The sequence below is a fragment of the Tinamus guttatus genome, unplaced genomic scaffold (genome assembly GCF_059628265.1).
Source record: "Tinamus guttatus ecotype Peru unplaced genomic scaffold, ASM5962826v1 Tinamus_guttatus_pri_ptg000383l, whole genome shotgun sequence".
In the NCBI taxonomy this organism is placed as follows: domain Eukaryota; kingdom Metazoa; phylum Chordata; class Aves; order Tinamiformes; family Tinamidae; genus Tinamus; species Tinamus guttatus.
This window is the reverse complement of record NW_028288917.1, coordinates 1,633,509-1,652,415: the sequence shown is the minus strand read 5'-3', so window position 1 is coordinate 1,652,415 and position 18,907 is coordinate 1,633,509. Positions and strand designations below refer to the sequence as shown.

The 18,907-nt window shown below is 36.3% G+C and overlaps 1 protein-coding gene across 14 annotated transcripts in view; it reads right to left on the bottom strand.

The window, feature by feature from the left end:
- Nucleotides 1-8,450: 8,450 nt before the first annotated feature.
- MYT1L (myelin transcription factor 1 like) overlaps nt 8,451-18,907 on the bottom strand; it is a 288,588-nt gene continuing 278,131 nt past the window's right edge. For 13 of the 14 annotated variants that reach the window (XM_088530569.1, XM_088530567.1, XM_088530572.1 and 10 more), the window contains 4 exons: nt 18,236-18,327; nt 16,246-16,349; nt 11,564-11,707; nt 8,451-11,240 (listed from right to left, as the gene is read on the bottom strand). In XM_088530569.1, the coding sequence (XP_088386695.1) occupies nt 11,100-11,240; nt 11,564-11,707; nt 16,246-16,349; nt 18,236-18,327 (481 nt within the window). In that variant the 3' untranslated portion in view covers nt 8,451-11,099. Of the gene's footprint in view, nt 11,241-11,551; nt 11,708-16,245; nt 16,350-18,235; nt 18,328-18,907 lie in introns of those variants that run through there. The other variant, XM_088530580.1, reaches the window with a different exon arrangement.

Below are 18,907 nucleotides of genomic sequence, written 5' to 3'. Positions count from 1 at the left end.
ACTCAGAGAACTAAACTTGGGGAGCGAGCCAAGTCAGTTATTTAAATCCTTAAGTGCTTGATAAAAGCATTGATAAGCTTTTCTTTGCTTTACTTGATAAGCTTTTCTTTGACTATTGCATTATAGGAGTTTCTTTATAAGAAAGTCCTAGCAAAAGTCACAGGGCTTCTTCCTCGAACTTTTCAAATGTTTCCTTCCAATAAGGCTACCTGTTATTTCTATATTTTGTCCAAAGGAAAGATACTTGTCATATATAAAATCAGCCAGTGTAATTTACTATGTTTGCCAGATATTCCTGTTCTTTTGGGATAAGACAGACTGTTTTAGGTGTAGTCACAGGAATTAATTAGACCTTGCTAATCCATCATCTGATGATCAGTGAAACGTCTGTTGGCTTTGGGTTTGAATAGCTGTGTGATAGGGAACTCAGAAGTAGCTTTCTGCTGTTTTTTGATACTGCGCAGCAGTCCCAGACAGCACCCTGGAAACTGGAGTACATAGATTTGCATTAGCTCAGGAAGCCAAGCCTGAAGAGGAGAGAGTGCCAGGGGAAAACCTGCTTTTTATCCTTCTGGCTGTTTAAATGTTATGCTAGAAAACAAATATTAAATAAAAATGAAAAATAATATTAAGACCTTCTTTGGCAAGCTGCTTAAAATGTAGGAAACCACAGGTCCTTGCTCAGTAGCCAGCCGACATACTTAGCAGAAAAATTGGCCTATGATTGGAAGGGAGAATAAGAAAACTCCACTAAGGAAACGTTCCCAAAGGAAAAGGTCCAACCAACAAGCTGCTGCTTTCCCACACGCTACTTTTCCTTAATATCAGCATAAAGGGAAATTGGGCCTTATTAGTTTAATCCCTTGCCCAGTCTGAGGAAATTCCTTACCCAAAAGAGCTTCCAGAGCATTACTGGCACTACAGCCATGCCCAGAGGCCTCAGCTGACCTCTGCACTGTAAGCCCAGGCATCTCACAGACGGAAACAAGGACAGTGCATGAGTGAGGACTGTGCCCGTTCTCTGGGCTGGGAAGAGCCCAGTGGGGACCGCCAGGAGAACCTCTGTTCACTTCCTACTTAGGTTTGAGCTTTGCTAGGAGTTCCTTGTTCACCCATGTTGATCTCCTGCCACTCTTTCGTCCAGGGCCATATCCCATGGAATACTTCCAAGAAGGTCCCCCAAAATATCCCCCAATCTTCTCTCCTGAAGTCTAGGGTTGTGATCCTACTTTTCATCCTGCTTATTCCTCACAGCATCCTGAACATCCTGAACATGAGCATCCTGAACATCCTGAACATCCTGAACATGAGCATCTCATGGTCACTGCAGTCAAAGATGCTGCCAGACTTCACATCTCCAACCTGTTCTTCCTTGTTAGTGCGAGGTCCAGCAACTCACCTGTCCTTGTTAGCTTCTCCATCATCTGTGTCAGAAAGCTATCTTCAGTGCTGCCCAGGAATCTCCTAAATTCCTTCTGCCTTGCTGTGTTGTTCCTCCAGCATATCAGGGTGGTTGATTGATGAGCCCTGCAAGAATCAGGGCCTGTGATCTTGAGGCAACTTCCAGATGTCTGTAGAAGACCTCATCTACTTCCTTTTCCTAATCATATGGCCTGTAGCAAATGCCCACAACAACATTCTTACCATCAAATCTTGATCCACTCATCACCTACCCCTACCTAGGCAGAGCTCCATATATTCCAGCTGACTCCCCACCTTGCCTTCCTGGCCTGTCCTTCCTAGTCTGTCCTTCCTAAGGAGCCTGCATCCGTTTGTGGCAGCACTCCACGTATGCAAGCTATCCCACCATGTCTCCATAACTGCAGTGAGAACTTAGCCGTGTTCCCACACAAATCTCTAATTACTCCTGTTCATTTCCCCCACCATATGCATTGGTGTGCAGGCACTTCAGGCACTTCAGAGAGGTGTCCAAGCAGGCTGATTTCCCAGGATAGATACAAGAGGATTCCCATAGTCTTATTTTGTAGGTACTTCCTTAGCTGTACGCAACTGCTGGAGGTACCCTGATTTGAGCCCTGTTTCGCCGACTGTGTGTTGTCTACACTCGCCCCTTCCCCCCAGCTTTCCAAGTTTGAAGTCATCCTTACCAGACTAACAAAGCTGCATGTGCTGCATTTAGGGAGGTGGATCCCATCTCTCCCAATCAGTTACTGATTTTCAAACAGGATCCCTTGACTGTGGAAACCTAATCCCTGCTTCCAACACCAGCAGTGCATCAAGTTTTTACCTGCAGTACCCATTTTCTTCTCCCATCCTTTCCCTGCTCTGGTAGGATGGAGGAGAAAATGACCTGGTCCCCTAGACCTCTCTCCACCATCCCCCAGAGCTCTGAAATCCTGCTCAGTGTTTTCCAGGTTGTGTTTGCTACCATTGGTGCCCACATCAACTTAAAATAGTTTGATTAGATTAATAACTGAAGATTGTCAAAAAACGGAAATAGTATGATATTTCAACAGAAGGTTTAGAAAAATGAGTTTTAATATAGATTTTAAAAATAATAAACTTCAAAGATAAGTTCTTCAAACCTTCAGCTCATATACCAACCTGCACACAGAGGTGAGAGGCTGTGTTCAGCTAGAGCATGTCTCCCATGCTTCCCTGGCTGGTCAGTGCGTGGATGTTCAGACAGATCGGGCTAGTCCCATCCTGTCCTTTTCCTCCAGATAATCTGACATCCTCTAATTGTTCCCTGGATTGCCTAATCACACAGGGGTGTGATCTTTATCCTTTGGCCATCTGTGATGTTCTCTTGCTGTTCATTACATGGTCTCTGGTTAGGATGAGGTTGTTTTAGTCAATTTAGCCAGCTAAGAGGAGTAGCAATAAATAAGCGCTAAAAATAAAACAAACAAAAATGTGGCCAGGTGAGCACCCCTGAATTATCCAGTTTGAGTAACAGTGCAATCAGGTTCTTGATCTTCAACTCAGATTAGTGAGGTTGTTTGTCTTCTGTAAAAACTTGAATTTCTAGCCAAAATGTAATCAAAATACAAGTCACTGCATCGTCACTGTTACATTTTAACAAAATTTACCAACTCTTATTAGTGGAAATGTTCTAAATATAACTTCATGTGGAATAAACCTTATTCATTAACTTACTTACAAACTTTCATGTCTGTCTTTTATGCTACCTGGCGTTGTAGTTTTAGAATGATCCCTCAAAGAACAAAACATTCTTCCCAAAGGCAAGGCTTAGATAAGACTAAGCAAACCAGCCAACCTTCCTGAGAAATAAATGAAGAAAATCCACTACTGTGATCTAAAATGAGTAGCAATGTATGAGTAGCATACTTTTGCATGCAAATGGATGTAATGTAAAATTTTCTCTAGTTGCACAGACAGTGCAACTAGACAAAATGACATTTGGCCACTTTCCTTTTTTTCCTTGTTTTTCCTTTTTTTTTTTTTTTTTTTCCTTTTATCTTTTGAAATGTAAGATAATCTGTACATTGTCTTGTCAAAAAAAATTAGAAAATTGGCAATCTTTAGAAAATTGTTTTCTGTTTTTGTGTTTTGTTTTGTTTTAGGTTTCTTGTCAGTTCTCATGCTGTTCTCCTTGTTTTCCTTTCCTTTGTCTACACAAGAAGTAAAAAAGATTGACAGGAAGTAATAAGGGTGGAAAATCAGAGAGGAAAATCAAAAACAATATTTTGCTTGTTTGATCAAAAAAGCAAATATTTGATTTTTTAATTGAATATATAATATTTCATTGATTTAAAGAATGATATATGTCATATTTCAAACTGAAACATTAACTCATGTCTTTTTTCCCCCAACAATGAAAATATTTTTTTGTCATAAATACGCACTGAATGCATTTTAGCAAAAAAAAAAAAAAAAAAAAGCTGTTAGCAAAATAACAAATATCCAATTATACTGAAATATTATTTAATTAATAATTTAATTAAAGTTCAATTAATTAAAATCTGTTTTGAGAAACAAACTCACAAGTAGAAACTACTACCCCTAAAAATCAAACTTCATTGCCAAAAATAAATCTTGATATAATTAATATTAGCATCACAATATTCTTATGCTTATAATATAGTTTCCACAGAACCACTATATTTTAAAGGGCTCCCAGAGTCATGGGCCAGCTTAAAAGCAAGGCCATGCTTGCATGGAGAACATGGAGATTTATCTACTAGGTTTTATTTCTCTTCCGTCTTCTATATCTGCTCTCTCTGTTTAAAAAAGTAAGATTTTGACTTCTATTCAAAATCTGTTCCTTTTACTTTTAAAAGCTTTTTGGTATTCACTGATGGAGCTGACCGAGAGGAGAGAGCTCACCAAAGCCAGCTCGGAGTTGACACACTTGCGTTTTGAAGTCCTGCACAGAAAAGTCACAGCTCCTCTGAATTTCAGTGAAGCTTGGGGGAGATCAAACTGTAAATTCAAAACAAAACATTCATTAGAGAACTATTAACAACACAAAGCACATATATTTTACCTTTTGTCTGTTTGTAATTTTATTTGTTCGCAATCAGAATGTAATTGCACGTGTCAGATCCTTTAGGAAATAGTGGGTGAATGCAAACTGCAGTTTGAAAAATCCCAGTTTATCAGGGATTTCCAAACTGAGGCACGTGAGAACAGTTCTGCTGGTGCTAAGCACCTCTCCTCAAACTGCTCCTGATTGTGTATAAACAAGACACAGAAGGGTGATGCTTTGCCAGATCCTGATAACATCACATGGTAGCAGCCTCACTTGAATCAGCATGTCCAATTAGAGAAGCAACCTTTACCATGAATTCTGCTATTGCTTCTGCTTTATTTACCTACGTACCTGCCCTGAAAAGGATTCTTGTTGTTTTATACTAGTTAATGCCAAAGGGAATATAACCATACAAAGTCATAACACTTATTATGACTATAAAAAGCTAGGCAGCTCAACAGATCATACACAGTGTTTTCAAACATTATATATCTGCATGCATATATATATAGATGGATCCATTTATATATATATATGAATATATATAAATATATATATATATATATATAATAAAGATTTTGCTCTTCCTTTTAAATATTCTGCATTAGCTGTTCTACAGCAATTCAATTGCTGAACTGCCTTTCTTTCTCAAGGAATGAACTAATCTTCCAGAAAGTATGTGTTCCAGACCTGTCTTTTGGTATTTACATTCATCTTAAGTTATCTTCTTGAATTGTCTTCATTTGTGCTCTGATAAGAATAGATGTGCATTGGGAGACAGAAATTTGGGGGGGAAGCTTTATGTTTGACTTTCCAGAGCAAAGCATTTCTTATTGTCAGACCGTAACAGGAGGACCATTTGAAACTAACTTAAGATGAAAGCCCTCCTTGATTTCAGCCAAAATTATAAAAAAGTTCAACTTTTTTTTCAAACACGGCTGAGCCCAGCCTCCCAGAGCCAAATGCAAAAAATGAATTACACGTGCAAGTGCTACACAGTTGAATCTCAAAAACCCAGAAAGATTTCTGAGTGAGTTCCCCTGGAAGTATCTGCATCCTCTATCTCCACATTCAGCTGTGTCCTTCTTTGTACCCAAAGAAGAATGTTTTAAACTTTGCTGTTGCTTTCTTCAGCATATGTACTGCATTTAGATGGTCTAACTCTGTCATGCTTCTATTGCTTTTTATTGACCTTATGTACTCGTTCTGTGGCTTTGATTCGTTTGTTTTGATCCTTTCCACAGGCAGCTTGGCTGACCTTTTTATTTGGAAGTATTTACTAGAGAAGTGATTTTCAACCTGTGGTCCGCGAACCCCAGAGATCCACAAATTACTCTTAACAGCCCATGAAAGGTGGTTAAGGAAATCAAGTCTATTGTCAGCAGGGTTAAATGTTCTAATTTGAAATCAATGTCTCCCTTGAAATATATTATGTGTTTGTGATGAAAACTTGTTGCTCTAGCTTTCAATCTGTTTTTCTCTGCAAAAAAATGTGAAATGAATACATTGATTTCACATGCCCCACTCGACATCAAGTCTCCCCTTACAATGGAAGGGAAATATCTCTTTATAAGTATCGACAAGAAAGGGCTCAGAGCTATTTGAATACATAGTTTTTGCCATCCATCCTTCTATTTTTAGTACTAATGAGGCAAATAATGGGACAAATTCACAATCTTAAATTAAAAAGCAGGAGTGTCCAAAGATGGGAGGATTCATCAGCAGAGAATTAAATACATTGCACATGGGGAACTTGGGGACATGTAAATCTAAGTAGAAAGCACAAGGACATGCACTTACAGATAATATGTGCTGTTCAAGCATACCATTAAAAATATCTGAGCAGGAAAAAAACATCTGAGCAGATGTTTAATAATAAATAGTTGAAATAAAACAGTGGCACAGCTTAAAAGGAGATTTATGGTATTATGTTCCCTAGCCAGAACTTTTTATTGAGATTCAGAGGGGAACTTCTCTTTGGGAAAGTTCTCTCTCAGCTGCCTGCTAAGCAGTTCAGGGCTTTTTCTGCAAAGAGGCTGATCTTAACCCGCCAATATCTCCGGCGGGATGTAGTATAGCAATTTCTACATTCTAAGCAGCTTTTAGTGGAGGGGTAACAACAAAGCTGACAAGTTGTCATGATTCTTTAATCTTTAATATTTTTTATTACTCCAGAGAATTTTCTTCTTGTTTATTTCTTTAAAAGCTAGGCCCCAAACATATTTGACATATTCTCCATATGTCTTGATGAGCTAAATTCTGATTCCCCACAAATTGTTCCCAACCTGAGAACTGTCTACTGACCCTCATTCATCTCATATCTTACTATTTAGTACTAATGCAACAGAAATGTTTTAAATTTCTTTCTCTTCTGATAAAAAATTGTAATGTGTTTCAATGGCATTTAAGAGTTCTTCTGCGTGTTTAAAAGTTTTCTCATACTCAAATTTGTTCAGTATTTCTTTCATTCTCCCTTTATTCCATGGTCTTGAGATTCTCTTGGCCTCCTCGTTCTCTCTAGCATGTACTGATATGGCAATAAAATAGCCCATATACCCTGTGGATATATGAAGAACAATAGGGTACCAGCTATGTGTTTAGGCTTCATGCCTTGGATTAGTATTTGCTAGAGATCTTTGGAAAAGATGCAACTATACCCCAAAGCATGTTCACTTTTTCCATCTGGTCACCTATTGCTGTTTCTCTCTTTTTTTCCCCCTTTTAATTTTGACATTTTGTTATGTTTCTTCTGGGCAAAGTCTAACAGTAAGAGGACAAATTCAAGTTATCATGTGAAAATCCTTCTATGAGTTTATGATCATAATGCCATAGGCTTAAGAAGAAACAAATTTGGGAGAGTGATTAAGAATAACCCTGTATAAGTGATAATAAAAATATGAGATCAGCTTTTAAAAAATGTTATTTACCCAAAACATGTATATCATATTTTGCATATTCAAATTCATATACCAAATTATTTTCTTCTTTTTTCCTGTGATGTCCTTTGTTAACTCCGTGATTTTAGCTGCCTATCTTCTTTGCATTCCCTCATGCAAATTGTCCCGAACTCTCTGTACCTTCCTCTTCCCTCAACCAGCCTTTTCCAGGGACAAGGAGACAGCCTCATCCTTGTACAGCTGCTCCTGCCTTGGTCACTTAGGAATGTAATCTCTAAGGAATGTAATTAAGAAGTAGGGCTTGCAGGGATAATATCAAAAAGAATTAATTACTGATACCACTGAATAATGCTAGGCATAACATACACTCAATACAGGAACCCAGGCATACAGTAAAGTCATAATTTCACCTATAAATCAATTAATTACCACTTGCCTTTGTAATTAGTCCTGTTTATTTTCCTCCATAATTAGTTCTGTTTATTTTCCAGGAAACTGTTTTTAATGAGATGGTTCAGCAGTGATGATACCATTTAAACCAGCTGTTGGCACATTGCAGTGGTGACCCTGAGCTAATGTTGCACATGGCTGCAGCTACTGGAGGTCCTCGTTTCCACCACAGACAGTGCTACGTCACCACTGTCATCTGCCCCTTCAGATGACTTGTTCTAAAAGCAACTTGAGTCCTTGGTGTGGGTCAAAGGAAATGGAAAATCTTTCCACCATTTTCAGCTATTTTATTCATCATGTTTACGAACCTAATTATTGATGTACCTAATTTTAAATATTTTGCACACAATACTTCAGTTTTACTATTCAGGTTAAGGAAAATCTATTCAATTTACTTCAAGGAAGTTCTAAAATGTTGGAAGAAGCTGCTTTTTCTTGGCTTTCCACATTTTTGCAGAGCAGCGATTGCACAGTTAGAGGAGGCAGCTGTACATCCAGCTTGCAGATTCAAGGAGTAAATGAACAAGGCTCTGTGTTTAAAAAAAAAAAAAAAAGAAAATGCTTCTGGAGATTTCTCTGCTATAGATCCCATAAAAGTAAATACAGTGAAAATGTTGAAAGTGATCATAGAACCACTGTGCTACAAATGTGGCAACACATTTTTTTTATTTATTTAGAGTAAGATGTGTTAACATCCAGCATGACAAAATTTGTACAAAGTTCACAATTTAAAAATGAAGTATCACAGCAACTTGTGATTCCACACATTTATAGCAAAATTAAAATGTCAACAAATCCATGCCGTGTAGTACAAAAATAAATCAAACTTCAGTTCCACAGAGAGCACAATAAATAGTTTATACAAAATTCTGTCTTAATAAATGATTACTTAAATTAACTTAGAAATGAATATGAACAATAAGTTATAATAAATAAACTCTGATGACTCACAATAATTTCATATGAAAGGTCAGCATTCTAATATGTGACACTTTTGTGATCCCTATATAATAGTCACAGATAACTTTTGATTTGATATTATGTACCAACATTAGATGAGCAGCAGATTTGTGCTTAAAATCCCTTTCCATTGTACATAGGTGATAACAATAAGAATCCAAAACTGATACTATCTATTACTCTACTGAAAGCATTACTATATTGGCAAAGAAGCTGCAGACACAATGCAGTGGAAAAATGCATATGCCATTATGAACAATGAAAGCCCTAAAAGGAGGCTAGGGCAAAAGTACAATATATATGGCAGAAGGTGAACAACAAGCACCTTGCTTCAGCTCTCAAAAAGGCAATTCTGAGCATGGCAGCTACAACTAATAGCACAACAGAAAAAGGGCACTGTACAGATAAGATACTGCAGAGCCCCAAAGTAATTACATAATCTTTTCCCAGCTAGTTATTAAAGTCCTCGTGGAAAACTGTAAGCTTTTGTACAGTGAATAGTATAAAGTGCCGCTGGGATATACATATATTTATACATATATATATATACCGAGGTTGAGTATTGTATCAGAATATTTGTTGTGAGATCCCTGTAGTCTCCCTTAGCAATATTAATTGGATTCGCCATAATGGCTTCCACTATAATTTGTTCAGATTTAGTGTCACAAGGCTAATGACACAAGAAATTGCACACCTCCGTATGGATATATAGGGCAAGGTAAGTGCAAATAGTCAACTGGCACATTGTGGGGACAATGACCCTGTAAGTCCTGTTCTGCTAAAAATATTTTATTTTTTACAAAACCCATCTTTTTCATAACAAAATTTTAAAGTACTTTTGTACTTTCTGCATAACATCAAGACATGGAAGGAAAAGATATGCTATCAAATTTAAATAAATTCAACATCCGTAAAACACAACACATCACCAAATTTACTACTTAAAAAAAATGTAGTAATAAAAAGTGGTCTTATGCATACATATAGTGCAGTCATTTTGAAGAAAACAATCAAATCTTGAAGGTACAAATAAGTTTTATCTTAAAATGATCCAGTTTAAAGCAAAAAAAGTGCTGAAGTATATTTAGTTACATTAAAAATTTGATTGCATTCATTTTTGCAATAGGTAATAGTAGAACAAATACAAAGCATATGTGAATGCTGCAGTAATGATTGTTCTCCAACAAAAAGCAAAACAGAAATGTTAAAATACTAAAAATGGGATCAAATGCTTGGCAAAGCAAAAGGAAAAATCTTTACTGAGCTGCATTCCTACTACAGAAAGCAAAGAATACAGTTCAGTAACTTTAAGAGACACAGATCATTTGTGTGTATTCCAAAATTAAGGATGTGAAAAGGCAATATTTATTTTAAAATATTGTCCTCCATCTTGAATTGAAAACACAGGATTTCTGAAAGATGAACTACAGTGCTATAACAGATAGTTCAGAGGGGCACAAGCAGTCCAGCAGAGATAAGAGAATGTTGGCTCCAAAGTTTATTTGAAAATAAAAGCTGAAATCTTCACGTAGTCCACCTCTGATATAGTTCTTTTCATAATGGAAGTTCCCATATTCATACCATGTAATGCTTAGAAGTTAATTAAAAAGTGCTGTTTAAGCTGCTTTGAATCTTCTGTCAAGTTTCCATGGCTTGATGTTGTCTTACAATAAATTACCCATTTTGTATCTTACATCTAATCCATGCCATTTTCTTGGAATTCAAAAAACCTCATTTTATTGCCCCCACCACACACCATCCTCCAAAAACAAAAGTCACATAATATTTTCAAGCATTGTTCAAAAATAAAGCATTTTTGCAACCAATTCTTGCTATGAAACAATATGCACACAAAATGTATTTCTTAAATCCCATAAAATCCTCCAACATGAGGCAAAATGATAGTGTTTAAAAAGTGGCTGCAGACCGCAACATTGTCATTCAAAGCTGTTTTTTTTTTCGTCCATTTCAGTTCAAAATACTAAAACATTTAATCACTAAAGCATTAAAAAGAATTTACACTCTATTTATTTTGATCAGCTTACCTCTTCAGAAATATATATACCCCAAAAATGTGCATACATTAGCAGCTATAAACATTACATGGCATATCACACTATGTCAGCTTATATGAAAACGTACAAAATGTGAATGTATTCAAAAAACTATTCTGCAGTTACTATCTTTAAAGCAAGACATAAAATCATTATGAAGTCTTGTAAGCATAACACTGTTTCAAACAGAAATAAATATATAACACTTTCTGGTAAATTACAGCAGCAAAAAACAAGAGGCATCCTTTTTTTAAGCAAGACTTTCACCACTATAGCAGCTGTTCAGACCTGAATTCCTCTCACAGCCTGCTTTATATTTTCCAGTAGGGCTTTATTTTCTGGACTCTGATAACGATCTTGATTTGTATACATGTCCGTCAAAGTGGTCACGTAAGCATCAAAATTTTGTTCATTGATTGGTTCCTACGAGATATTAAATAGTAGTTCATATACAACTTTTATTTTCTTAACTGTATATTCATTTAAGCATAACATATTATCAAGGCATATTGCCACCATTTTTTATAATATTTAAAATGCCTATTTAGATCTTACTTAATTTTACAGGATACACTGGAACAGGCCCTCCATGTCTCTGTTAGCAGTTAAATGTATCTTTATGGGTTCAGTGTTGTTAGCACAAATATCCAACTGGTTGATGAACCATAAACATAAAAAAAGACATCTATTGTATGAAGTGAACTGAAGATCGCCAAATTCCTTAACTTGTGCTCTCAATCACTTACCATATGTGGTAGCTGGATATTAGCTAGACTATGAATTAAAGACTGGCTTAAATTGGCCAGTTCATGAAGAAGAGACTCATTTTGCTGTTCAATTACTTTGTTCTCCTCTTCTATCGTCTTCAGGTTGCTCTCCATTGTGGTAATCTAAAATGGACAAATTTGTGTACAATGTAATATAAGGCAAGCTGTTATAAAGCATGCACTCTTTGAAGGGAGTGATAACAAAATATCACAGAAATAGAAAAAGACTTTTTCATTCAAACTACAAAAAAAAAAAAAAAAAACAGAAGGTTTTGCTTAAGTCTGCAACTTTTAGCATTTTTAAGGGTTTCTTGATCCAACTGCATGTTGTATGACTTGAATAGCTTGTCTTTTCCATGTTGGTAAAAATTAAAGAATTTACTAGTTTTGAATCCGCCAGCTTAGAGCTTTTAAAAGAAAAATAAGCTTCTTGAATCTAAAGGCTTAATGACATTAGTTCATAAAGTTGACCTATATGGTCTTCCACTCTTTGGAGCCTATCAGTAGTTAACATGACATTTCAAGCCAGTAGGTCATGTAATTTATTGCATTTTCTGCAATGTATATCTTTTTAGCTAACTGCACAGCTTCTCACTACCAGTGTTTAGCTCTTTGCAATTATCATTTGATTCTGTGCAAATTCACACGGCTGTTTATGAAAGCCGAAGGATTACACGTTACTGAACTGTATGCACAAATTCTGAAGGTATTAAAAAAAAAAAAACAGAAAGAAGGAAAGAAAGAAAATTTGCATGTAGCCAGGGAAGTGGGTGCCTGGGGCATGACTACATGTATGAGAGAAGACAACTGAGAGCCTGGTCTGCCTGTGCTCCCAAGTGATGAGACTCAGGTTAGCTCCGGCTTTGAGAGGTGACAGACTTGAACTAATAAACATTGCTGAGAGGCAGCTTGCTCAAGCCTGTACAAAGCACTGGGCTAATAAAGCTATCAGGATTTTGGATGAGCACTGGTTTATGTCCTTCCCATTGCGAGTGCACGCAAAACTAATTTGTGTCTGTCTACACCTTCCCCCATGGACCTGTCCTTAGTTTCCATGCTGGATGACAACTGTTAACAGCTATTGCAAAGTGCGCTGTGTGTGTTCGTGTGTGTAGGTTAAAATGTACATTGGCAAGAGGACAGAAAATCCACAGAAGCCAGAGAAGAGGAAATAATGCCAAAGAATACAAGGTTTTAAATTCTCAATATGAGCTTTATCCATTTCTAATTTTGCACAGACAATGAACTGTAGAAAGGACTGATAGAATGTAGATGTTGACAGGAAGATTACAGGTCTGTGCAGTAATAGTAGGCGGAAGAGGAAGTGGTTCTATGACTATTTGACCAGGGTCAGTAGATTTCAAGAATTCGATGGCACAATCAGGTCATTAGATGCCTCAAAGACATTTTATTCTGCTTTTGGATATACAGACCATTAGTTGATGGAAATAACTTTGACAAGTGATGTGGCCATATAAAACAATCTCTAAGTAGCTCTGACTGACTACAGATGTTTATGTAGCAGTTAATCCAAGCTGTCAGTAACCCAGGTTTTACACAAATAATTGATTTAGGCTATTTCTACAAGATCTTAGAATAGGCAAAAATATTCAGTGCTGGGATTGGGAACACATTCTCCTCTTTTGTTATGCTTTCCATTTGTGTACATCAAAGAACAGCTCAGATACATGTTCTAAACATATGTTTCAGACGCAGAGAGGGCTGTTTGGAATTTGCCTCCCAAGAGCAATTCCATTCAGGACTGCGAAGCATCTTTCATGGGTGCTAGCTGAAGTCAGCTGTCCTGCGATATTTACCCTAAAAACTTTTCTGATATTGCAAGAAAAAAGCAACAGTCCAGTTCAGTATAGCACAGCGCTGCTGTCTTATAGAAACTAAAGTGGGACTGACATTTTATCGATTTTTTTAGCTAGCTGAGAACTGCTACCTGATTGTTTTTTCTTGGACAATTTCATATAAGACACTGACTATCTGAAAATTTAGTTGCAGGTGAGCAGTGTATTGCACAATCTCAAGTAATTGTCCTCTTAAAGAATCCTAAGATCAGTAACTGGAATTCTTAATTATTTTATTAATTTACCTCATGTCTGAAATTTCTCTCATGGCATTTTAACCAAAAACTAGAGACTGTTCAAATGTAAGACAGGATAATCTGTTGCTTGTATGAGACATGGGTTTATTTGCCAATTTTTCTTTCCCTCTTGGTCCTCTGTCTCTCTCCCTTTCTCCCTCTCTCATACTTTTGGCTCTGCCTGTTATCTTTAAACAAACTATTCAGACAAAAAAACTTCTGCCAAATTTGATGTAAAAAGGTTGCAGTTTGAATTCATGCTGCGTTAAATATAAGATATTCTACATGGAAGGCAATCCCTGCTGTAGGATAAACTTTCACTGACACTTTTCATCCATAGCACATAAATCCATTTACCATGAACCATATGCTGATTCCAGTGTTCACAGAACTAATTCTATTTTCCTACTGTATGTTATGCAAGTATGAAATTTTATTGAAAATTAGGTCACACAATGATTTTCTGAAGGTGCATCAGCAAGCATTTTGCTTTCTTTTGTTTATTATAACTTTAGTGTTGCAAAGGGGGAGTGTTGACTTTGATCCCCTTAATGGATTGATAGTAACTATGATGTGACAGTCTACAGGTTGGAAATGTAAACTGCCTACCTTCAGCAGAGTGCATGAAATTAGATCTGAGGCTCTTGAATTTTTGCAAAGTTTTACTTAGCTGAGATTTCCTGGTATCAGTAGTTAATCGGATTCTTATTTGAGCTAAGCATTAGCATGGACTGCCTAGGGAAGCTGTGGAATCTGGTGTTGTGGACATTAAAGAACAGGTTAGACAGGCATCTGTCAGGATTGGTTTAGGAGAGGGGAAGAGGGGATTGGTAGACTAAAAAAGCTTTTGAGGTCTCCTCTACGTCTGTTTTCTAGGATTCTATTAACTATTTCAATGACAATAGGTATGTGCCACAGTCAGTTTTACTCTTTTTTAAAATCTGTTGTGTCAAAATATGAAAAACATCATTTGCACTGTATGGTAAAATAACATCTGAGCTTTATTCCAAAATTACTAAGCGGTCTCAAGTAATCCCTTATATGATTTCCTAAGAATGCGCAATGATGTGAGCTGTGAAAGCTGGAACTAACATCACTACGGTACAGCTTCTGGACTCATTTCAGATCAAGTTTTAATCTAAAACTCCCAGCTAAATCCCTGAAACTCCATGTCTTTATTTTTTATTAATCTGTCCAAAAATAAAATAAAAAATACAGAAGATTGCCAACAGATTTACCTAACATTTATATAACTGCCAAAATGGTTGGCATTAAAACAGAGAAACTCAGCTAAATCAATGTTTATGTGAATAGCACCTATTGAATTGTCTTAAGCAAAATAATAATAATAATAATAAATAATTCATATTAGAAACTGACAACTTCGAAGTCTAGGATCAAATCCTACCAAAACAAGTATGTAAATTTGTCCTGCCACTAATTATTCTGCTTGCCTTACATTTTTGCAGATTTTGTTTTCATTACATTACAGTTATGCTGGATCAAATCACAGAATTGTGTAAAAAATAAATCAAATCCCAGAAAGGTCAAATGATGACAAGAGAACCCTGAAGACAGGCATACAAAAAAAAAAAAAAAACAGTTTCAGTATCAGTTTGGCTAAGATTTAGTATTTGAAGAAAACCCTAGCTGAAGGGCAAGATCCTATCATTTATTTATGATACAAAAGGAAGAGAGGGACAATGGGAAGGGCACTCTTTTCTAAAAGCAACAGAAAAAGAAGAAACAAGGAGGAGTTAGCTCTAATTACCTTTATCAAGATCAACACAATAATCATTTTATGATTACGACTGTAGGACTTAAGGGCTGATGAATGGCGAGAATTGTTGTAAATCTCGCTATTCATTTTTTGCTCAAATCATGGGAAGAAAAAAGAACCACAAGCTATTGTGGACATTGGAAAATGCCAGGAAAATAATTCAATTAAATTCCTTCCTTTTCCTTTTCCATCTAGTTTTAGGACTGGTCAAGAATGACAGTAAGATGAGGTTTTAATTAATATTCTAGAGGGTTTTTCCCTCTCCTTTTTTAAAACAGATTTATGTGTAATGTAAAAGGGATTAAACTAGTTCTGAACATCGGTGAGTAGTATTCTATTATTGCTGCCAAGGACTGCACTTAGTGTGGTGAAGTGTAACAAGTGTTCCCTTCCCTATTTTGATTTCCTCTGTAACACAATCCTGGTAAGATGTTCCTCACCTGGGCTTCTTCACATTGCAATTTATGTAAGTGACCATGGTCTAACCCAACAGTTTAACTGCTATTAATAAGGTATATATCTATCCTCATCAAGGTAAAACACAAAGCTGATCATTACAGGTCATGCTTTTGTCATTATTTCATAAAATATATTTTGTTGTTTTTTTATGGTGACAAATGATGTGGAAAATGCACCAAAGATATTGTTTTTTTGAATTTATAAATGCTAAATCAGGGATAGAAAACATAGTATGGAAGAAACATGAAAAAGAACAGTATATTTCTTATATTTCTTCTAATCAATCAGATATAAAAAGGAGCTGAATTTAGGGCTTCATAAAACTGTTACCTGAGTTCTGAGTTTAATCATATCAGCTTCCATCTGGGAGTTGGATTCATTTAGTTCCTTGATTTCTTCATCTAACTGTTTAATTTCTTCATCATTTTCTATACCTATGTGATAGAAAAATAACAGACATGTTAAAATAATTAAGCTTTATATCAGAGTTCATCAGATGAATTATTTCATATTGAAATTAAATTTAATTCAAGTAAAAGTAGTAAAGAATAAAACAGTAAGTTTCATCAAACTTTTTTTCCTTTTGAAGACAAGGCAATGTATTTCCCACCACTTTTCTTTTAAGAATTACAGTAAGTTTCCCATGAGAATGATGGAAATGGCAGGAGGAATGATAATACACAGCTTTTTCTTTGTATGTGCCTATTTTAACTTTGCATAATTAGAAATGCACGTGCAGCAATGAATCCTGCTCCACTGTAATTTTTAACTTATATGAAAGATTTTGTCCATGCATAAATTGACCTTCTGAAAGAAAAGAAAATTTTGTAACATGCTAATCTCTTCATATCACAGTGTTGTCAATATAATTTGTACTGACACAGAGAAATTCAATTGATGCCTTGGGATCCACTGTGATTCTGCCGTTTCTTTTACTAGTTCCACAGTTCAGAAGGGTGCTATTATGTAATGATACATGGGATAATTTGCAAAATAAAAGTGATTCTTGAGTTTTTTAATATAAGCATCTGGGGAACAGAATTTTAAAGGTCTTCATCTCTCTAAGGACCCAGAAAGAAATAAACTGGTTTATTTAATTGTTAATTTAGTTACTATAAAAGAGAATAAAATGGGATGAGATAGCCCTGGCTTCCTCTAAACTCACAGAATCACAGAATCACAGAATGGTTCACGTTGGAAGGGGCCTCTAGAGATCATCTAGTCCAACCCCCCTGCTCCAGCAGGGATACCTAGAGCATACAGCACAGAGCGGCATCCAGTCAAGGTCTTAACTCCTACTGCTACAGGATGCACTCTCCTACTAGCTTACTCTGCTGTGAATCTCACATACCTTTTTGAATTATAACATGGGGGATGTCATATGTCCCCCTAACTACTGAGAACATAGACATACGCTGTTCCTTAGGCATGCTTTTCAGATATGGCAGACATGCATTTCTAGTTGTAGAGAAAATTAAACCCAGATCTCGCACTCTCCGGATATAAGCTACTGAGCAAAGATACCCCCACTTATTTCTCCAGCCATGCTCTCCATGTGGGTTACAAGAGCTTCTGCCCGAATTGTTGAACAAAGCATTTCCTGTAATTGCTTCAGGGCTCTCAAACACAGTAAACTTCAGCAGATATTCATTGGAGTTAAGAGGATGGCATCTTAAGGCAGGTTGGCAATTTAGGCACCATCTTTAGGCAACATTTTCCCAGAAAAATTAGGACTTAGGTACCTGCTGGCCAGGATTTTTTGAGGTACTTATTTGAACTGCAGCACCTACAATTTGCTTTAATTGCACTTCAGATACCAGGCTATGATTCCGAATTTCATCTAAGCTACTTTCACCACCTCCTCTGCAACTGAAGGTTTCCAGGAAGGATTGCAGATTAAATGGCACAAGGCCATCTACACCTGCCAAAGGCTACAGAACTACACTTCAAAATGAATCCAAGGGAGCTCACGAGGACTCAGCACCTCTGCAGACAACTCTGTCTTCAGAATCCTGCAGCAATATAAGACCAACTATTGACCTTGATGAATGAGAGAAGAAGCATAAACCTTCAGTGATATATTCTACTTTGGAATACCTTAGAGGGTTTTAGGTCTACATAGGCATAACACAGACCAACCTGAGCCACTCCACTGCTGGCTCAGATCTCCACAGTATGAAAATCAGTTTCAGCTCTACTGACAGCAAACTCAGTTTATACAAAGAAGACTTACACATGTAAAAAAAAAGAAAAATATACAGTATTGACATTTTTTTCTTGCAAAGAAGTAACATTTAGAGAGACAATGATTAAAAATTACCATTACTGGCCCGCTGCTTTATTGTTAGCATTTGTTCTCCAGACAGCTTTGCTTTCTTCATAGCTGAAGTGGCTCTGGGGCATCCTGATAAACTGTGAACATGTGAACAGTAAAGAGCCTGTTAATTATGATAGGTCATTGAAAACAAATCTGTAATCCAAAACAACTACAAAAAGAGTATCAGAGATGAAGTTTATCCTCATTGCCTGGCACTGAAAGAATATTTTAGTCTGTGAAAAAAAGGACTTACCAGTAGTGATTTCATTATTTTATTCTTCTATCTAAATTCTTTTTGCACAGATGAGTAATATAAAAGTCAGACATATCTGGCTAAATTGCCCTTTTCTAAATTGTTTCTTAAAGAGCCAATAACTTCATGTTGGCCTTTGTTTAAGCCTAAAAAAATTCATTACCATAAAAAACTGATCTTGCCATGACAGAATTTATATATCTCTTATAATTTATATTTGTTACCACTATGCATGTAGACTCAGTTATCTCTTATGTTTCCAAAATATTAGGCATTACATCATTCAATATTGCATGATAGTGAATGCAGTCTTAGCAAGCTTTACTGTAAAAATAAAATTAATTGTCAGACAGTGTTATTTCATGAGTAATTGTGTACACCAAACTAATCCCATTTTCAAAACCACATCCTTAATTATCATC